The sequence below is a fragment of the Bacidia gigantensis genome (assembly GCF_019456465.1).
Source record: "Bacidia gigantensis strain McMullin 20006 chromosome Unknown contig_134, whole genome shotgun sequence".
In the NCBI taxonomy this organism is placed as follows: Eukaryota; Fungi; Ascomycota; class Lecanoromycetes; order Lecanorales; family Ramalinaceae; genus Bacidia; species Bacidia gigantensis.
This window is the reverse complement of record NW_025408593.1, coordinates 572,604-590,204: the sequence shown is the minus strand read 5'-3', so window position 1 is coordinate 590,204 and position 17,601 is coordinate 572,604. Positions and strand designations below refer to the sequence as shown.

The following is a 17,601-nucleotide window of genomic DNA, read 5'->3' as shown; positions in this document are numbered from 1 at the left end:
CTCACCGGCATAGATATATCACACTAATTCACATTCCTTACAAGACGCTCTCTGCCCCCTGCGCCTTAACTTGAAGATCATGGTCCGCTATTACCCATGAGGAAACCCAGGTAGTGTCCACATATGCCTCCGCACCAACGGACATCCAATGTCCTGTCTGGAGCATCCAACCAGGAATACGGCTAAGTGTCGAGATCGAATCTGCCCTCGTATTAAAAGGCCTTGTTCGCCTCGGTCCGCCGCCTGGTGGTGAGACCTCAACACCCATGTTCGCAGGCCGGTTTCGAAAGCGGATTATGACCGATGCTTGAAAAGGATTCAGCTCACTCAAACCTATAATTGCGTTGATAAGTCCAACAAAGATCCGGCCTTGACCGATCCAGTGGGAATCGCTCAGCAGATGCGTTGCGACTTTTAAATGATCATTAGAGTGTAAAATACTTGGCAGCGTCGTTGACTTCTCAGGGTACGGCAGAGTAGATAGATTGGGAGGCCAGAAGGTCACGTTGCTGGTCGGTTCAGTTCCCCTTCGCTCTAATGTGTAATCACTAGCTGTCGCAGGTTCAATGACAATGAGTCCTTTAGTCTCTTCCCCGAGGAGCAATTCGATCGCTGATTTGGTGAAGGAAGGTCGATTCAAGACGAGCTCTGACAATAGACTAAAGATACCCCATAGAACAACTTTACCTTCTATCGCTTGAGAGGGTGAACGTAGGATTATCTGCACATCACGAAATTTGGGATCCGGCAGTCTAAATGTTTGGTCGGAAAGTGAGGCCTGCACGTCAGTTTGAGCAAGGCTCACTGCCGTAGCTAATGCGAGCATTGCAGCTGTCAAATTATTGATTGGTGTCGGGTGAAAATGTACCTTGTAGTGAAAAGTTGGGTCGATGCTCACGGGTGCTTCGAGTGTAAGATCCATAGAGCTCCCAGATGAAGAATGGATGGCCATGGCGAGGAAAGCCCAAGCGAAAGATTGGCTCAACATGATGAGCACGCTGAGTTGGTTGTAGCTTCTGCCACTGTCTAGAGATTATATATGAGAGTATTCAAGTGGATACCAAACTCGTAGGCGGTTAGCGACGCATTGAGTTGAAGCGGCATCAATTTGTGTCTAAGCTTGAGTCATGCTTCGTCCCTATTGATACTTCTGCCGACAGCTGATTTCAAGCGCTCTTCAAATTTGCCTTGGAGCCCAGCGAACAGTGCATGACGCAAAGTATAACAGGTATGTAGAAGCAAAAATAGACTTATGAACGTGACACACGACGCCATACTAAGATGACTTGGAATGACTTCAAAATGAACTCTGTGGGATTAAGAAATCTTTCAGAAATACTTTTCATAGATATGATCATATCCTTGCAGATGCATTATCATGTAGACTGAAATCACCATTATCCTTCATGAACTCCAGCAACAACGCAGCGTCCCTTGATCTGTGTGCGGATAGGTATAGGGTAGAAGTGTCCTACGTTCGAGACCATCCTTTATCTGTTGTAGACGTGTCGTTCTAGCAGCTTGTCCTCGCTGTAGGAGATTGTAGAATGGATCATCAAAATGAAGGGACAACCTCGAAAGCAGCGGAGAGGGAGATGGCGGACCGTAGTGGCTTGGCGCATGATGTAAGGCAATGGAAGGTACCTTACTCCGCCCGGCGCCCAGGCCTGGGGCAAACCAGACCTGTTGACTCTTCGTTCGCCCACGTGCATCCTAACGGTCCCTCTTGCGAAGTCTATCGTGATTATGATAGAACCACGTAAGAACATCATCCCTCCTCTCTTCCTATTCCTCCAGTCAATTTACGCCCGGCGGTCCCTTCTTGCGTGATACGTGGATATGACGCTCACAAGTCCGACCACGATTCTTAATCATCAGCATGGCAACCGAGAGACCTGTCCACTCCTCCACGAAGTCCCGGTATCGCTCAGACATCAAAGACGCCGCCATTCGGCCCATCAGCCAGTTCGTCAAAATTCTCTCGCCCCTGACCCGGAGGCTATCTTTCTCAAAGTAGACCTCTTTGTAACTGAGCTGGAGCGGCGGCTCAATTGGATCGAAGCTTATGGCAATATTACCCTGGATGCGGGCATCAGCCGCGCCTACCACACTTTGGACGCAGTTCGCGATTCCTGCTCTCACGTCTCGGGAGAGCTCATTGGGGCTGGAAGGAGGCGCGCTCGAATATTCGTGGACACCGTTGAAGAGAGATATAAACATGCCTTAGCTACAAAAGAGACGTTGGAGGGGAAAGCGCAGGCTGGGATGCGTATGATGGAAGGCTTCCTTGCCGAATTGGAGGCTCGCGCTTTGGCGGTTAAGCAAGGAGGTCTCTCTGAAGTAATTGACGGTGGCTGGCGGATTGCCGAAGGAGGGGTTCAAAGGGCTCGAGAAGTGGTTGATGAAGGCATTGAAAAGGCACGAAGGGCAAGAGAAAGCCTGAAGGAGAGCGTGGAGCATGCCGTCCAGCGTGCAAGGGAACACCGGCTTATCACTTACGATGACCTTCCGCATCCGTGGAGAGTCAACCCGTACATCCTCCGAGGTTATCGTTTCTCTGAAAACAAGCTCGATTGCGTCAAATCCGTCTTCAATTACTCGAACGAGACGGTCAATATTTGGTCTCACGTTATTGGTCTCATCATCGTCCTCGCCGTCGCGTTCTACTTCTATCCTACGTCTGTGAACTTCTCTCAGTCCTCAAAAGCCGACGTCTTCTTCGCGGCGGCATTCTTCTTTGCTGCTGCTAAATGTCTGATCTGCTCGTGTATGTGGCACACGATGAGCAGCATCTCGGAACAGACGGTGATGGAGCGATTTGCATGCGTAGATTACACCGGGATCTCACTGTTGATTGCTGCGTCCATTATGACTTCGGAGTATACTGCGTTCTATTGTGAGCCCGTGAGTCGTTGGACATACATCTCCCTGACTGCGACTCTCGGCATCGGAGGGGTCATTCTGCCATGGCACCCGACGTTCAATCGGCCAGACATGAATTGGGCACGCGTCTCGTTCTATGTCTCGCTTGCAGCGACAGGGTTTGCCCCTGTCTTTCAACTCAGCCTTACTAAAGGGGCAAGCTGGGCGTGGAATTTCTACTCACCCATCATTAAGTCCGTCGCGGTGTATCTAATCGGGGCAGTTATCTATGCAAGCCAAGTGCCCGAGCGATGGCTGCACGGCTGGTTTGACTACGCCGGGGGGAGCCATAACATTTGGCATCTGGCGGTCTTGGGAGGCATACTGTATCATTATGCAGCGATGGAGAGTTTCTTCTCCATAGCTTTCAAGATGGGCAGAGATGACTGCCGCCCGGACCTACAGCTCGCATGATGCTGAATATCAGAATGGCCACCTTCTCAAGCGCTGATTGGTCGCCTCCTGACATTCTTTGAGTGTATGTAGCAATTGACGCACGAGGTCTGAAGCTCAGACCTCGTGCATCATAGTCTCAGCTGGACCATTTCCGCAAAGCCGATGCAGCTGTACTTGACCCCTCTCCCCTCTCCAGAAAATGCCCGTCTGGATGATGTGTACACGTGCGCGGACATGAAGGTGCCGCTAGTGACCATGTGAGTGTATAGTGCCAAAAACACTAGGGTGATCGACAGTTGGGCCGCGAAAGGCGACCCTGGAAACGATCTACCATCGTCAGCCTCCCTTCCTCCATACCCTGACCTCACGTCAACGAAGACACTGTTTTGTTGCCCGCACACATATTGTTCTTCAGCCAACCCACTAAGCAAGATTGGGCGCAGGCTTCACGCCCACAATGTGTTGATGTGGGTGCCGGTAACCGTTATATGGCACCCTAACATTGGGCCACGAGCAATATCAACATGCTATTGAAAGCCAGTACGCAGCCATGACAAATACGTCGTCCCTTGGCTGATTGCCCTCAAGTATTCTCGTTGGGAACCACTTGCTTGGAACTATACCACGGGCCTCCTCAGTTCTCGCCTTTAGTTCTATTGGACCGTGTGCTTTTCCATTGCTGTTTGCGCCCCCTTCACCATGCAATTCTCAGATCCTTAAGCTTTGGGCGCCAATAGGTCGGAGCAAACTTTGGTCGACGTCAAACGCGACCCACCATCTACATCAACCTCAAGCTTCGGTGCTGCAATGGGTTAAGTATAAACTCTTTTTTTTTTATATCTGTCTCCTGTTCATCTTGGCCTGCATGCTTGAAACTCACTGGTACCCAACTCCCGAATATGGTGGATTCAAAGAAGATCTCTGATCGGACTTGGAATCTCCTAGAGCCGACCAAGTTCTAGAACCGGGGCGGTTGGACGGCCCTCCATGGCAGCCTGGCTGGCAGCCCTGGCGCTGGTTTGCAGATAAGCTGCTCTTTCAGTGCAGCAGCAGCGAACATCGAAATATCGCCCGAATATATGATGCAGATGCAAGAGATAATCTATCCGGATTCGACGGCCATGCGAGGCAATCTACTTTGCTAATCCTGGAGGATCCCTAAGATCTCTTCTCTCTGCCTATCGGAACCGTCTTCGGCTACCATATTGAATTTGTACTTCTGGTAGAAATCAGTAGGCATTGAAAGTGTAACGCCTGAGATGTGTGGCAATCTGCTAATCTGGGATCCTGGAGTAAACGTCATACAGTTCTTGTGACCCTCAAAAATAAACGAAGTTGTCACTTTTCTTCGATTAAACTTCGCTGATTGGGCATTACGATCGACAGAAGCTAAGCGGGCACGTTCCCCACCGTTTACGCCCAAAGAGGTCATTCAAACTTCTATCCAAGGTTGGTATACGCCCTTCCTGGCAGGTTCAAGGGAGCAGAGCATTCATACATATATCTCAATCATTCAATATGCGGTTTGCTGATGTTGAGTCTGTCGAAATGTTCAATAGCAGCGCTAGGTATTGTGCTCTTCCACCCACCATGTCAGGTAAAAAGGATGTGAGAATGTCATCGAAGCACTTGAACGCAAGTCCGAACACAGGACACAGGTAAATGCCTAGATGGCGATGCAGAGTGTTGACATCTGACCTCTTCCAAGCCGCTCCGTAGCGTATAGTCATGGTCCCTCTCCTGCTGGTGGTGTCTTGTCGTCTAATGCCGGACCACATTCCTCCGTGACTGGAAGGCATGATCCAGGCTACGCACATGGTGTATCGCCCCGGACAACAAATGATCCTTTCCATCGGCCAGATTCTTCAAGACCGAGCCAAGGCACTTTCGGAAACTTTGATAATTGGGCCACTTCTGCCGCAGCCTCCTCAGTACAGCTGTCTCCCACAGCGCCCCAACCCTTCGGACAATATCCACCCTACCACCAGAAACTTCCGACGGGTGTCGAAAAGCAGGGAGAGTACAGCCCTTCGAAAGATTATGAGAATTCCAAGACGTGGGCTGCCCAGGCCCCTTATGGCACTCCAATGGAATACCCAGTAAGGAACGCTCCAGCGCCTGGAATCAAGCATGTTGAGGAATCCGTACATGCAAATAGGACTCCGTCTCCACCATATCAACTGGATGCGGAATATCCCTCGTTTTTGGATCACATCGATAGCACGTCAGCTTTGCCATTGGATGATGCCAAGTATGGACACAAAGCCATTGACAAGCCTCATCACTCCCAAAAGCGGACCAATCGAGATGAATTTGACGGACCTATACAATTCTTGAAAAAGCCAAACATGGCGAAAATTGCCGCACAGGATCGTGAACTACCCCATGTCCCCATTAGCCTGGAGCCTAACGAGCAGGACTATGTGCTCCATCAGGTGAATATTCAATTGTCTCAATGTGCTTTTGACTTCATTGCCAAATATCAATTTCCCATACCATTAGAGGAAAACAAACGCCCTGTACAAGTGGCCAGCGACAGAGAATGGACCGAATGGTGCTACCTACTCAAGAGATTGGCCACTAAGCGGCGGATCCCCGCCCGAGTGCTGTATAATGGCCAGATCAAACAACTTGTTACTGTGCTGGACAATTCTTTGGAAATGAGGCATGTGTCCGCTCACCAATCCAGACCGCCAAAGGATGATAGAAACGTTCTTCAACTGATTTCAGCTGGAACTCAAGTGGCCAAGATACTCAAGAACGCCCACACCATGGAATACTTGGATGAACTATACCAACAGACTGAGCGACTCATACAGGAACGAAGACAGTCATCCACAGCTCGTCCTTGGTAGGCTCTCAGATTATCATGCATAACTTGATAACTCGGTAGGCACCAGGTATTCCCCGCTGTCTCCTTCCAACCACACCATTGATCCTCGATCAATACACTTGGGTTGACGACGCATCCAATTACTTCCTATCTCACTTGGAGTCCATTAGCCATGATGTGAGGAATAAGTGTCATCGTGACCATGCTTGCGGACTACTATGACGAGAATTTTGATAACGGCATGTGATCGAGTCTTCGGATTTGAACGATTTCTTGGAGTAACAAAAACATGATTCTAAATTGGAAACCCGTTGCCATTGAGATACGCTCGAATATAATCATTGCACTCTCTACCAAGGCTTGAGACTACAATTGACTAGCTGTCCAAATAGTGCTTGGATTCGAGTACGCGTATGATTATTGAAGGATCAGAGGAGGTACCTGGTTGACGACTATTGGATAAAATAGGGCTAATGTGATTACGTATTTAATACTTTTTCCCTGTCGTAAAGCACGACTGCTGTTATATATTGGCCCAGACGTTGCAGGCTTGCACCTTCAAGCTCAGCAAATCAGCATAAAGTCCACAAAAGTAGGACCACCAGAAGTTTCTTCGCTGAATCCCTGATATCATTAGGGAGTAACTCGAGACAGACTGTTTGATTGCTGTGCAGCCTTCCCAAATTTCCTATCATCGGCACTACCAGAATCAATCTAGCCGGTAAGAATGATTTGCCAATCATATCGAGCGCCCCATGGCCCAATCCATTATTCGGCAATGCCGGAGACAGGATATCGCACCCATCTCCATGGTGGATGACGCAAACCACGTGTTGAGGATGGGATGAGCGGTACGATGGGAGATCGACGACAATGCATCGTAACGCCACGACAGACTCGGCGTAGCGCCGGCCACATGCCCAATCATGTGGTACTTCAAGGCATGAGAATGTCGAGAATCGACAAGCAATCCGACGGATCGATATGGTCTGATTGGCTGCTACGAAGTTGATATGTTCGGCATAGGACAGTGGGTCACTCATATCGATCAACGCATCAAACGCTGCAGACTGCGGAAGGAGTCGCTGAGAAAAAGAAGACAGCGTACAGCAAATTCCACCCACAGGTGATGAGATGAACAGGGGAGCTTCGCTGCAGAGCCGCTGAGGTCACATCAGCAGGCCATTGACGCCCCGGCGAGGTCAAATTTAGGGCAGCCTCCAGCCACAGCCTTCGGAGGCCTGAAGGAACATCGAGACGCTGAAAATTGGAGCAAATCCCGACTGCAGACTGCCCACCAACACATTGAAAGCGCTGGCCATATTTGGAGCGTCATGCGCGGTGTGGCCCAAATTGGAAGTGGGCGGCTGGCTATTGTTCGCAAGCAAGCTTATATAGCTGGTCAATGAGCTGTTAAATGCCAATCCTCAGCCAAAGTGTCATTAATGTTGTCAATTCAAGAACTGCTACCGTCATAAAAGCTGGCCGTCTTCCACCAAACCCAAATTTTATGTTAGTCACCTTGCCCACCCGACAAGCTTCCATTCAGCACCAGCGCCTGGAGAACCACAGTTGATTGTCCGTTGAGCATCCTTCCACGCCCTAACCAATTGGTATAGTTGTGGTTGTTGCCCGACAGATGGAACCCGTGATGCTGACGGCAGTAGTCCATCAGAGCCCGTGGTCGAATCAGGAATTGCGCCTTGCCTTACTAAGCTGCAAGTCTGCCAGTAACGAGGCACAACGAGTTCCAGCAAATCATTTGGATCTTCAGGGATCTGACGAGGGTACAAGATACTTCTATCATCACGGCGCTTCGAGGTTGAAGCGGATCCAGTCGGCAGACTTCCAGGGCACTTTCCTAAGGGACCTTAATCCCATTCCAGGCTGGCTCGCGGGCCTCGCGGGCTAGTGGGCGACTTACTCCAAGCTGCTGCACTCCTTGTCACCTTTCCCGAGAGCTTCCTCACGCTTAACAGCCCGCTGGGACTGCACCAAACCCGCCCGGGCCTTAGGGAGTGCCAGCCCCTATCCTCAAACAGCTAGGTCGGTTTCTAATCTTGACACAAGTTGCATCACCTCGCGACGCACTTGTTACAGCCAGAAAAAGAACATTAATTGGCCCAACTTCACCCTTCCTTCAGCGTCTGCGAAGAGCAAAAGACGACTAAGCTGCTGGTCTGCTGGCATTCGCACTCTGACCCAAGCATCCACTGGGTGGCTCCTTCCTGCGCTCGCAACCTGTTTTGCCCGTGGGCAAGCAGTGACTGCAGCAACTCACCACCACACCACGCGCGCACCTGTAACCGCCCGGCCTATTGCATCCTCCACAGACTAGCTTCACACCAATTGTCGAGCACCGCGCTGCTGCTGCTGAAGTGCTGACCCGCTGACGCTATCATTGGTTTGCTCCATTCGGGTACGTTGCTGACTTTGCCTTGCCTACTCATTCTTTTAATATCCTATGCTTGTTCCCAGCGCCTTCCTCTCCTCCACGGTCATCACTCACCGTCGTCTGTAGGGCATCCTCCTCTACATCGTGTCCAAAGTCATTTATTTGACTCTTATCACGGTAGTCCTTGACCTCACCAACGTCGTACGCCATGTCTACACTAGCCGAGCCCGAAAAGAAGGTCGAGACGAACACCTCGACGACTGTGGTGGAGATTAAGGTCGAGGAGACGCAGCATGAAGAAACAGAGCCTGAGGACCGAGACTCCAAGGAAACAACGCCTGACAAGGTCAAGCCTGAACTCCCTACAATCAAAGCACCGAAATCCCCCAAGCCTGCCAGACCAACCATCAAGACACCTATCTCGGCCTTTCCGTCAGAGCTTCCTAGAAGTCCAGCTTCAGCACGTATAGAGGCGATCAAACAGGAAGATGACCTCAAGACACCTCTTACCCCTCCTACAGCCTACACCGAGTTCCTCAAGGCTTTGTCACCAGCAGTCACGACACCTTCGACTGGTCGCAGCCCTATTTTTGATCGGTTGTACTCTGGAAAGACTACTCCCCTTACACAGCCAAACAGTGCTGCAAGCTGCCCTTGCAGTGCCTACGAGCCTCCATTGAAAACTGCCGCGTCAGCGCCCATCATCCCACCTTCCCCATACAACATGCGGCCTCCAAACTCTGCCCGCACACCTACCGCACTCCGAGCACTCCGAATCCCACAGTCGCCGGTGTGGTCTCCCGCCTCAGAGTCGCCCCACAGCGCTTGCCACTCATTGCGATCTCCCTTTTCATCTGCTGATTGGAACCCGGACAAAATGAAGAGGATGTATGAATCGCCTCGGTCAGCCACGCAGAAACCCGTCAGCGTTCGGCAAGTCGTGACACGAACAGTGACCTATACGAGATCACCCATCACGCCCCTTGACCCGGCTCCTAAGGGTAAAAAGAGGCGCATGGAATGATGTCACGCCCTAAATACTTTTGACTGACATTTGCAACACATCTCCTCAATTCAATTCTTCTACATCACCCTTTTTGGAAAGCACTTTTTTACGTCTGCTATGCATGACGCTGGTCGCAATTTACAGAGCCAATAATGGGCGGCAAACTTGATGAGATACGGACGGGAACCACATGCGTGGGGACATGGGAAAACTTGAATTTACACTTCTGTTATGAGCACTGCAATCTGGGTGCAGGCATGCGCCCATTTTTGGAGAGCTATCGCAAGGCGTTCATGGGAGTATGCGGTGCATCTAATGGTGAGGACGACTGACAGCAAAGGAGCTACATGGAGATGATACCATTTATCGAGCTATCTGTTGACTACTATAAGACTCAAATTCAAGTCTACACCTACGACCATACATTTGCGCCCAGTCTGCCTGCCACAAAACGCGTCACTGTTGAATACGCAAAATATGTCGCATGTCAACAGACTAGGATCAGGGATAATGTACGCGCCTTGCATCGCCGTACCTTGCCCTGCCTCAGCCATCATGGCAAGAAAATAGGCACCATTGGCCCATATTGCGCACAGCTGCGCTGCAGAAGCCCATTCCGTCAGATGCAAGGCGCCTTTGTGCGTCGTACCACTCCTCCTCTCAGCATCCCCATCTGTCCCCTCTCGATGCGTGCGTAGCCAATCACTTGCCCAATTCTGTTCTCCCTACCAGATGCTCCACACCTCCACACAGCAGTATCCTCCACATCCCCATTCGCCATGCGCAAGCTGTCAACAAGTCCCAAAAGACTGGATACCCCGCCCTGCCCGCCCAAGCCGCCCGCACCTCCGCAACAGACTACGTAGGTGCCCCGTCCCCCCTGTCCCCTGTCTGGCTGTCTGCAAGCCGTAGCCGCTGGCGCTAGTATCATCCCCTGCAAGCCCCTTTTAAGGCGCTGGTACCTGATTAAGCCGATCCGTTCGTGCCCAATCAGCGGGCGTTGCCAGGGACTTAGTTGTGGTGGGGAGATGTGACGAATTAGAAGGGGGAAGTAAGCGCTGACAGTAGGGTTTAGGTTGTGCTTATGCAGAATCTATTTATGCACTTATGGAGGATGGGGATCTATGCTTGGCATTATTACGGAGTACGTGATGAGAAGAGGTGTAGTGACGTAGGGAATGCTGTTTCCACTCTCGCGAGCTCTGATGTCACGTGAGTTCTGGCTCGGCTTGGGGGAAAGGTAATCAATAGAGTAAGTAGGAAGAAAATAGATCGGGGACCCGCAGGTCAGACATTCCAACGGACCTTGCTAATATATCTAAAGACGAGTTCAAAAGAATCTATCATTATACAGTCTGCTTTGGCTTCATGACAAACACGATTCGAGCAAAAATATACCTGCCCTTTTGGAGTATGCCTTTGTGCTTTCGAGGTGGCTTTATAAGCGATTTAGCAAACAGAAGAATGTAAAATCATTTCCAAAACCTAGACTCAGGTCTTTCATGCAAGTGCTTGTGGAAGGCACAAGTAGGCAAGTGAAGGTCAAGTTTGCCCTCACAATGAACCTCGTCTACTCTTATGAGGCGCTCTCTGCCGGAACTGTTGAACACTGTGAGGGTGAGCCATGCTGCGTCGCTATTAGCAGACACGTTTCTCTCTAAAGGACGAGATCGATTATTATGCAGCTTCGACATAGGCTCTCAGAGCTCTTCCATAACCAGTATGACCCTCTTGCAATCACCAGGCGGATACCAACAATAAGTCTGCCTCGCGCCGGCGTTATCGTTGAGTTCGATCCGAAGCCTTCGCCTGGCAACCAGGGGCAGTCGTCGAATTGCCCAAACATAAAGAAGGCAGTCGCAGGCTAGTCCGAGGTGGATCTGTTCTCTCTGTGGATATTGTGCGGGAGATGAATTATTTGCAAAACTCCTGTATGAACCTGTCTCCCTTGACAACACGCAGGTCTGGTATTTTGTGGCAAGCTGGAGGTGTACTTGATGCTGTTGCTCAACATAGGAAGGATTGTTCAATTTTATCCTCCTATGATGGTAACGGTATTCCAGTGTGTTGTAACACCAATGCATCTGCTACCTCACTCTACTTGATTCAGATTGCATTGCTTGACGGATCATTTGTATTGCACTTCATCGTTCCCGTCCTGGTCTCTTTTCTTGGCTTAGAGTTGGCTCTCAATGTCGCTGACATACTTGAAGTAATGGTGACTTATCTCCGAGCTCGCGGGAGCCTTGTGTCGGTCATTTTGGTGCTATTTTGATCAGCTTGCAATTACTATCGAGCATTGAGCCACTGGAGAATACAATTTGGTTACCAATAAGCAGGCCTGAACGGAATCCGAATGCGTATACCAACTAATATGTTGCCAGATTCGAATGGGAGTATGTCAGTCCATCACAAAAGACTGCAACGAATAACCTCAGAAATGGTGACAAGGGCAACGAGTACTGTAACATGGGAACCGAGTACTCTTTGCTCAGCCAGGTATTGCCATATCGCCTAATTTGATTCGCCTTGCCATTGCGGAAGTGTGTTCAGCAAGAGCGGTGTGAATACCGAAGAAGACCTTCCCTTGCTGCCTTCTGGTTCTTGCTAACGTGACAAACGGCTCCTCATTTTTCTCAGCTGTATTTTGGTCGATGCAAACCATTTGGCATCGTCGACAAGGACCTAGAACATCCAGAGTCACGCTGTTGCCAATCTGAAGCCTCTGCCAGCTGTCCTCAGCGTATGATTGCTCCTCGCCCGAACTTGTGACCGGATCTTCGACTAAAACAATGTTGGCGCGGAAGACTGAGGCTTGTGCTGGTTTTCCGCCCGAAAGCTTGATATGCTGATTGAGGCGTGTAAGGCTAGAGCGGGAGATGGTAAGAATTGGACTCTCGTTGGATAGGAGGATGGATTTCGGGCGTCCAAGCGTCCCTGCTTTGGCAAGATGAATCTTGCTGTGGCGTGTTGATGTTCCCGATGAGTTTGGAGGAAACCTTGCCAGTGTGCAAGGAATGCCAATAGCTGTTGTTAGAAATTCCGTGATTGCTGGGGAGGCGTACGTTCTCATCAAGATATTGTCCTCGCAGACTCGAGCAGACATTGGCAAGTTGAAATCGGCATCATCGTAGACAGTAGGATCCTCCGATAAAGGTACAGCAATTGCGGAGGGCTCTAGAGCTTTTGTAGGGTCATAGTATTCAATGCGGAGAAGACTGTTTTCAATATCAATCTGTGGTCGAAGTAGAGCCATTCTTGGATGCTTTTTCTGGCTCAAAGCTCTGCGTGTCCCCTGATGGATCAGGCACCATTCCCTGTCCCAGGCAAGACCTTCCGATCTGATGTCCCAAAATGAATCCTTGGGTACAGCCCAGCCACCACAGCTTTTAATCGGATAGACTGTCAAGCTTTCAACAAAGAAGCGTTTGAAGCAAGGGTAGAATCGTGGAATCGGCTCCTGTTTTGGCCTCAGATCAACGAAGAAGTCTTGAAGAAAGCACACAAAGATTTCAATGTCTCGCACGTTACTCATAGCGCCTAGACTGACTCTTATCATGCCTGTCGGTTTCCCTCCAATAATGTCATTCTCGCTTCCACATCTTTGACCACCAGAGAAGTTGCGTTTCAATTCCCAGGGTACAAGACCCAGTGATGAGGCGATGCCTCCAGGGTTGCAAAGACCTCCACATCGGAAGTGGATGTTTTTGATGATTGCTAATTTTTCTATCTCTGTATTGCTTACATATTCACCGCGGCTATCCTTCACGTTGAAGGCTATGATCGGGCCTTGCTTCTTGTCGTCTTCATATGATGTGTTGGGCTCAGTATACAATTCACAGACCTTTGCATCATTGTAGTGGCGTAATGAAGAAAGACTACAATGCAAAGTGTGCGCGAGGCATGCCGTATGAAATCCAACCTGTTCCAGCGAACCGTAAAGTTTTTGGTGCACGTCAAAGGCATGATCAAGTCCGATGAGACTGTGGATGGGCAACGTCCCATCTTCAAGTTGGTCATGTAAAGACCCTTGCTTCTTGATATGCCATGACTCATTGCCACACGAAACCATCTCGACCGTACCGCCTCCAAAATAGTGACGCCTTAGGAGTGGCCCAGCCGCCGCTTTCCGCACGATAAGTGCTCCCAGGTCAGGGAAGCCAAATATCTTGTAGAAGCTGATGACTGTAAAGTCTGGAGTATATGAGACGTCACTGAAGTCTAGGGGTGATGTTGACACCAATGCAGCGGCATCTAGTAGACTGTACACATCTTGACAATCCTTTGACAGCCTAAGATCACGGCACCATGACAATGGCAGTCGCCTGCCATTCATATTGGATTGGGCTGGATACGCAAACAAGTGTGGACCTTCTCTCTTCCCCCGTGCATCTTCAGCATCCAGGCTTTGCAACCATTTTTCCACTTCGTGATCAGACCCAAAGCACTGATGTCCTGCTCGTGCGACTTCTCTGACTCCAACAAGACTTGTGTGGCTATCGCTGTGATAGCCATACCAGAAACCCTTCTCGTGCTCTCTGAAAGCTTCAGCTACTAATTTGATGCCAGCAGTGGCGTTGGCAACGAATACGATGTCAAATTGATCAGGGTCGGCCTTGAAGAACTTTAGTGCACGTAACCGAACGTCATCAATTCGCTGTGTCGACCGCTGGGAAGAGCCTGATGCTGAATGTGGGTTGCCAAACAGGTTGGACGTCATATCCATTGAGAATGACTCGATGAGCGATTTAGGGTAGAGAGTAGTCCCTGCGTGATCAAGATAGACTGTACCTAGACGAATAATCAATAAGAGTCGGAGTGGCAGCCGCATGTAGTCTGACCCTTTAGTGAAGGAAATTCTGTTTCCCTGATTTCGTCTATTCTCTGGCTGTAATTGGAGTTCATTTTGCTGCAAAGAGCTTCTCGCACCGGTTGATGATAGTGCATCATGGCGGCCAGCGCAAGAAATCCGCAGGAGAAGGACGTGAAGTAGATTGCAAAACGGTTGTCATTTGTAGTACACAATCAGCCATTTTGAGATTTGCCTTCATTACTTGTCTAATGTAGGACTGGTGGTGGGCAAACGTAGAAGGAGTTCGGAGTTGGCCGCACAGCTATCCTACGGATCTTTCTAATTTACACACGCAGGAGCTACACAAAGCAACAGACGCTTGAAAACCGAGACTTCAAATTAAGCACTCATGATATGAGGTTTGAAGTGTTTTCGAGCACCGCTGGGTGCTTTACTTGCTAGCATTCATGTCTATCGACAATGCTATATGTGTATAGAACCAGGAGCGTCCAGTCGCACCAAATGCTGGCTCCTTGGATGAATCTCAAGTCCTTTCACCATCCCTGGTGCGGTCTATTTTTCGTGCCTAACGTCCCCAACGCCTTGCAGATTCTTGCTCTATACTAAAGAAATGGGTATAATGCGTTAGGATTGCGTCGCCCCTCCTCTTTAATTTCTCTCAGACACGTCATTAGCCCCGAGCCCCACATGCAAGAGGAGAAGAGTCAGACCAGGATGGGCAGATAATTATGGGAATATGACCCTTGCCACATAATCAGAACCATCGAGGCTCGATTATATGAGCAAGAAGTCCCAGCCCTTCTGCCGCATCACGTCCCGCCAGTGGACGCTCCGCTCTTCTCCAGCACGCTCCACCTCGTCCGATTGGCGCCAAACTTCCCGAAGTAGGCGAATTGTCCGACCGAAGCTCCCAAATTCGCTGTGCTCCCCAAGCCTTGCTATTCGCTCGTCCAGAACCATCCTGAAGCGCGAGTTGGGAGTGCTCATGGATCCACCGATGAGCAAGGGCCAAACAAGTGAGCGATCGAAACCCTCGGGTCCTGCGGGGATGTATTCCAGTACAGTTGTCAGCCGCTCAACTAGCGTCTTCATATGGTCCTGTTGCCGGTTGGCATCAGGCACCAACCCGCACAAGTATATTCGGGCGGCCAGTCTGAAGACCGAGGTCACATTCGTCGCAAGATGCTTTGGCCTTATTGCACCGGTTGGGGACACGGCATGCTCCAGCGGTGATCTCGGTTCTGTTGCGTCGAGGTGTTCCCCCAGCGATCTCACCAGTTCACAGACTTGATAACCATCTATCGCTTGGCTGGCCTTGAGAGCATCCAGGCATGCGATCTCGGATATCATGTACATGACCCGATCGTCACAGCCCATCACATCGCTGAGCCCAGATGGAGTTCCTCTCTCATTCTTTACTCGATAAGCATCCGCGAATAAAGGAGAGCGGCCCAGCATGGTTGCACCGATGATGTCAATCCAGGTAGCTAGAGACATGTTGAAAGATGGATGAGGCTTCTCTCCGCCGTGCTGATCTGATGTATGCTGCAACTGTAGTTTGCGAACCAGACTAGAAGCAGCTTCAAAGTGTGAATGCCACGGTATATCTGGCAAATCGCTTTCCGCTCCGCCTACCGAACAAGGGAAAAAGATCATTCCAAGAGTGGCGTCTAAAACCTGATGGTGGTCATCATTGATCGCTGCGCACAGCGCCTGCACACATTCCACTCGATGTCGCATAATGTCGCCATCAATTTGCTCGTCTTGTCGCCTCTGCGTTGACTTCAGATGTATCGCGGCCATGCTCAAACAACAATGGAGATAGCATTTGTTTGTTGCCAGCGCTGGTAATACAACAGACGATCTGGCAGACCCGGGTACGTTAACTTCATAAATAGGTAGCGTCAATCTCAGTACATTGTCGATGAAATGATCTAATAACGGTCGATCGCAGTCGTCGACCTCGATGTGAACCGAATGTGACGAAGCGAGAGGAGGCGGAGGCGCGTGCGCATAGAAATCGTATTCTGGGCCCTGCTCTACGCCGAACACGCCGGTATTCTCGAACATACCATCTTGCGCCCAATCCTCGGAGGAGAATGGATTCACACCCGGTGGCGGGTGAAAAGTGCTAAACGTTGAGGTTGAGGAATCCTTCCGGGTCGGTATATCGTCAACGTACATCTGTCTCTCCGTTTTGATGTCGACCTCGTATGGAGTTTGTGCGCATTGAGTGTAATAGGGGTTGGTGTCATAAGGTGGGGAAAGTACATGAGGTTCATAGTAGGCATTGAACGGGTCATGTGATGGCGGTGGCTGGTTGAAATCGTGATAATGGGAATAGGGCGAGCCGCCATCGGAAGGCAGGCGTGTTTGAGGAGTAGCTGAATACGTAGCTGATGTTGGCAGTGAATGTGACAATCCAGGAGGAGTATCCGCACCCATCGGTTGCGCATGATTCACTGATCCCGTCGGCTTCACGGCCTTTTCAGTGGTTTTCGTGCGCTTGATAATCGTCTTGATGGTCTCTTTCATTTGCTTCCGCTGCTCGGCGTTGCTCCACCATAGAGGTCTCTTGTACTCGCATTGCAAGCCTAGATGCCTACAAGCCCGACACAATCCTCTACCTTCATCGCACTTCTTCCTGCGCAAGCGACACGTGAAGCAGCCTACATTCTGAGGTTAGCATGAAGATAGACCCAATTGATTGTTACGAGGATTTACCAGATCGTGACCTTCGGTGCATTTTCCCACTGTCTTTACTCTTATTTTCCTTTAATGGGGATTGCTTCGGAGCAACAGTGACAGCAGGTTTTGCCATATTGGTCGCCGGCTTACTGATCATTGACAATGCCAGTATCTTGAATTTTATTAAGAATACAAATGCAAGGATGTAAATATTTTTTCTTTATCGCAAATGAAAATGCACGTCGCAGCTAGATTGGAGAGCACAACCAAATCGTAATTAACGGCAGTAGAGAGACCACAGCCCGACCAGCTGGCTATGGTATGAGGAGATGTGAGGAAAAGAGAAACGATGTAGGAGGGGTTGTGCCAACAAGAAGCCTTGAACGACTTCCACATTCTGGATATGGGATTCTATAAGTAAACATATTTTAAGGTATGGCCCTGCAGCCTCTTGTTTCTAAAAACAGCTCATCCAGATTTCGCTTCGAGATGAAGGCCGATAATGCGGGATGGGGGGAAGTCCAATGCTGATAGGCAGAGCTGCGAAA

At 49.9% G+C, this 17,601-nt stretch overlaps 6 protein-coding genes across 6 annotated transcripts; 3 read left to right on the top strand and 3 right to left on the bottom strand.

Annotated features, from left to right (window-relative positions):
* Nucleotides 1–37: 37 nt before the first annotated feature.
* KY384_001936 (uncharacterized protein) lies at nt 38–952 on the bottom strand (the record flags this gene model as incomplete). Its single annotated transcript, XM_044810462.1, has 1 exon — nt 38–952. The coding sequence occupies one exon, from the start codon at nt 950–952 to the stop codon at nt 38–40; it is 915 nt and encodes a 304-aa protein (XP_044672436.1).
* An 887-nt stretch (nt 953–1,839) lies between these two features.
* KY384_001935 (uncharacterized protein) lies at nt 1,840–3,336 on the top strand (the record flags this gene model as incomplete). The annotated part of the gene is made up of 1 exon (XM_044810461.1): nt 1,840–3,336. One exon carries the CDS (start codon nt 1,840–1,842, stop codon nt 3,334–3,336), a length of 1,497 nt encoding a protein of 498 aa, XP_044672435.1.
* Nucleotides 3,337–4,908: 1,572 nt separating this feature from the next.
* KY384_001934 (uncharacterized protein) lies at nt 4,909–8,063 on the top strand (the record flags this gene model as incomplete). Its single annotated transcript, XM_044810460.1, has 3 exons — nt 4,909–4,976; nt 5,027–6,162; nt 7,819–8,063. The coding sequence occupies 3 exons, from the start codon at nt 4,909–4,911 to the stop codon at nt 8,061–8,063; spliced, it is 1,449 nt and encodes a 482-aa protein (XP_044672434.1).
* Nucleotides 8,064–8,754: 691 nt separating this feature from the next.
* Nucleotides 8,755–9,570, top strand: KY384_001933 (uncharacterized protein; the record flags this gene model as incomplete). Its single annotated transcript, XM_044810459.1, has 1 exon — nt 8,755–9,570. One exon carries the CDS (start codon nt 8,755–8,757, stop codon nt 9,568–9,570), a length of 816 nt encoding a protein of 271 aa, XP_044672433.1.
* A 2,473-nt stretch (nt 9,571–12,043) lies between these two features.
* KY384_001932 (uncharacterized protein) lies at nt 12,044–14,457 on the bottom strand (the record flags this gene model as incomplete). The annotated part of the gene is made up of 2 exons (XM_044810458.1): nt 12,044–14,343; nt 14,394–14,457. The coding sequence occupies 2 exons, from the start codon at nt 14,455–14,457 to the stop codon at nt 12,044–12,046; spliced, it is 2,364 nt and encodes a 787-aa protein (XP_044672432.1).
* Nucleotides 14,458–15,139: 682 nt separating this feature from the next.
* On the bottom strand, nt 15,140–17,186 carry KY384_001931 (uncharacterized protein; the record flags this gene model as incomplete). The annotated part of the gene is made up of 2 exons (XM_044810457.1): nt 15,140–16,959; nt 17,120–17,186. 2 exons carry the CDS (start codon nt 17,184–17,186, stop codon nt 15,140–15,142), a joined length of 1,887 nt encoding a protein of 628 aa, XP_044672431.1.
* Nucleotides 17,187–17,601: the final 415 nt, after the last annotated feature.